The following is a 1,671-nucleotide window of genomic DNA, read 5'->3' on the forward strand; positions in this document are numbered from 1 at the left end:
GACCTCTGAGTGATCCCTGATTGGCTGAGCTCTGTCACCTGCCCCACCCTCAGCATCTCCCATCCGGCCTGGGCGATCATGGCGCCATTGTCGATGCAGTACCTGGGGACAAAAATCACGGGTGGGAGGTGCCAGGTGTGTCCCACACGCAGGCCCTGTGTCCCCCCAGGTGTGCCCAGCCCTCACCTGTCATCCGTGGGGCACAGCTCGGCGCCCCGGGCCCGGCACATGGTCTGCAGCATCTCCTGGAGCCGGTGGTTACCTGGGCACACAGGTGTGTCCTGGCACACAGCACCTGGCTCCACCCTGCCCCGTGAACAGGGCTCCCCCCTTTTTATCGGAGCTGGACCCCCCCATTTGCCGCTGCATCTCCCCGTACAGCCACACCCCTTCCACATGTGACAACCTGTGTCTCCCTCCAATGTGTGGCTCTCTCCAGTGTAAAAGTGGCTCCCATAATTGGGGTCCCAAGAGATCCCCGCCCCCTCCAGGGGTGACCACGCCCACCCCCAGGTGAGAGCCCCACCCAACTCACAGGCCACGCCCCCCACGAGCAGCAGGTGCCTCGCCCGGGTCAGCGCCAGCGCCCGCTCSGTCACCTCAGCCAGCATCGCAAACGCTGTCTCCTGCCCAAAATCCCAACAAGTCACAAAATTCTGCRAGATCCTAAATTCCACCCAAAAGGCTCCTTGTGGCTCCCAAACCCCCATTCCCAGACCCCAAATTGCCCCGAAATAGTCATTAATAGGCCTCAAACCCCTCAGAACACCTTTGACAAGACCCCCAGCCCAACCACCCCAAACATCCCCAAAACTGCATTAAAACACCCCTAATTCTCCTAATTACTCCCCAAATYCCCTTAAACCCTCCCCAAAATGCCCATGCTTGATATCCCAAAATCCCACAAACGGTCCCAAATGAGTCGCCATACCCCCAAATATCCTCCCCCAAACCCCTTTAATGAAACCCCAAGCCCCAATTAATCCCCTCAAACCCCACTCAACCCCCCCAAATCCAAGCTTGTGGCCCTTCCACCTGCAGGGAGAAGCACAAATCCTCCTGAGTTGCCTCCCCTGACTCCAACAATTTGGGGGTCACYGCCTGCGGAGCAACAAAAAGGCGGTTTTGGGGTCCCCCACTTGTCTTGGGTTCCATCTGAGCTTTCTAAACCCCCCAGGGGGACTTTGGGGTGGCCCTTGCAGCCACTGCATTGACTTGACAGGGTAGAMCAGATATTCCAAACAGCCGGGTGTCACCCCCTGGATTTTGGGGGCATTCCTGGGACTTGTGTGGTCTTTTTGTAGGATTTCTGGAATCCCAATAACCCTCCCCATGTGTTTTGGGGTCCCTTCCAACGTTTTGGGGTACCTGGAGGTGTGACAGGAGCCCTGAGAAGGACACGTCGAGTCCCTTGACCACGTAGGGCAGYGGGATCAGCCGGCAGCCCCTGCGATCCCACGAGGAAATTTTGAGGCAGTTAGAGAATTTTGGGAATTCTGAGAGGTTCCGGAGAGTTTTGGGGATCCAGAAGGGTTTTGGGGTAATTTCTGGGGTGTTTTGGGGTCACCTCTTGGCCAGCTGCTCCACATTGTAGCCGGGACTGGGGGCGTTGGGGATCTGTGGGAAAAGGGGCAGGGTCAGGGTGGGTGTGGCTGGGTGGGCGTGGCCAGG

General features: G+C 58.1%; 1 protein-coding gene across 1 annotated transcript; it reads right to left on the reverse strand.

The window, feature by feature from the left end:
- Window positions 1–5: 5 nt before the first annotated feature.
- Window positions 6–1,665, reverse strand: OSGEP (O-sialoglycoprotein endopeptidase; the record flags this gene model as incomplete). The annotated part of the gene is made up of 6 exons (XM_057389441.1): window positions 6–102; window positions 187–262; window positions 536–626; window positions 1,036–1,101; window positions 1,369–1,447; window positions 1,568–1,665. Coding segments are annotated over 6 exons (507 nt in total), but the record flags the coding sequence as incomplete, so codon positions are not given.
- Between the last annotated feature and the right edge of the window lie 6 nt (window positions 1,666–1,671).

This window comes from Malurus melanocephalus, unplaced genomic scaffold (assembly GCF_030028575.1).
Source record: "Malurus melanocephalus ecotype Western Australia unplaced genomic scaffold, MMel_1.1 scaffold_5954, whole genome shotgun sequence".
NCBI lineage: Eukaryota > Metazoa > Chordata > Aves > Passeriformes > Maluridae > Malurus > Malurus melanocephalus.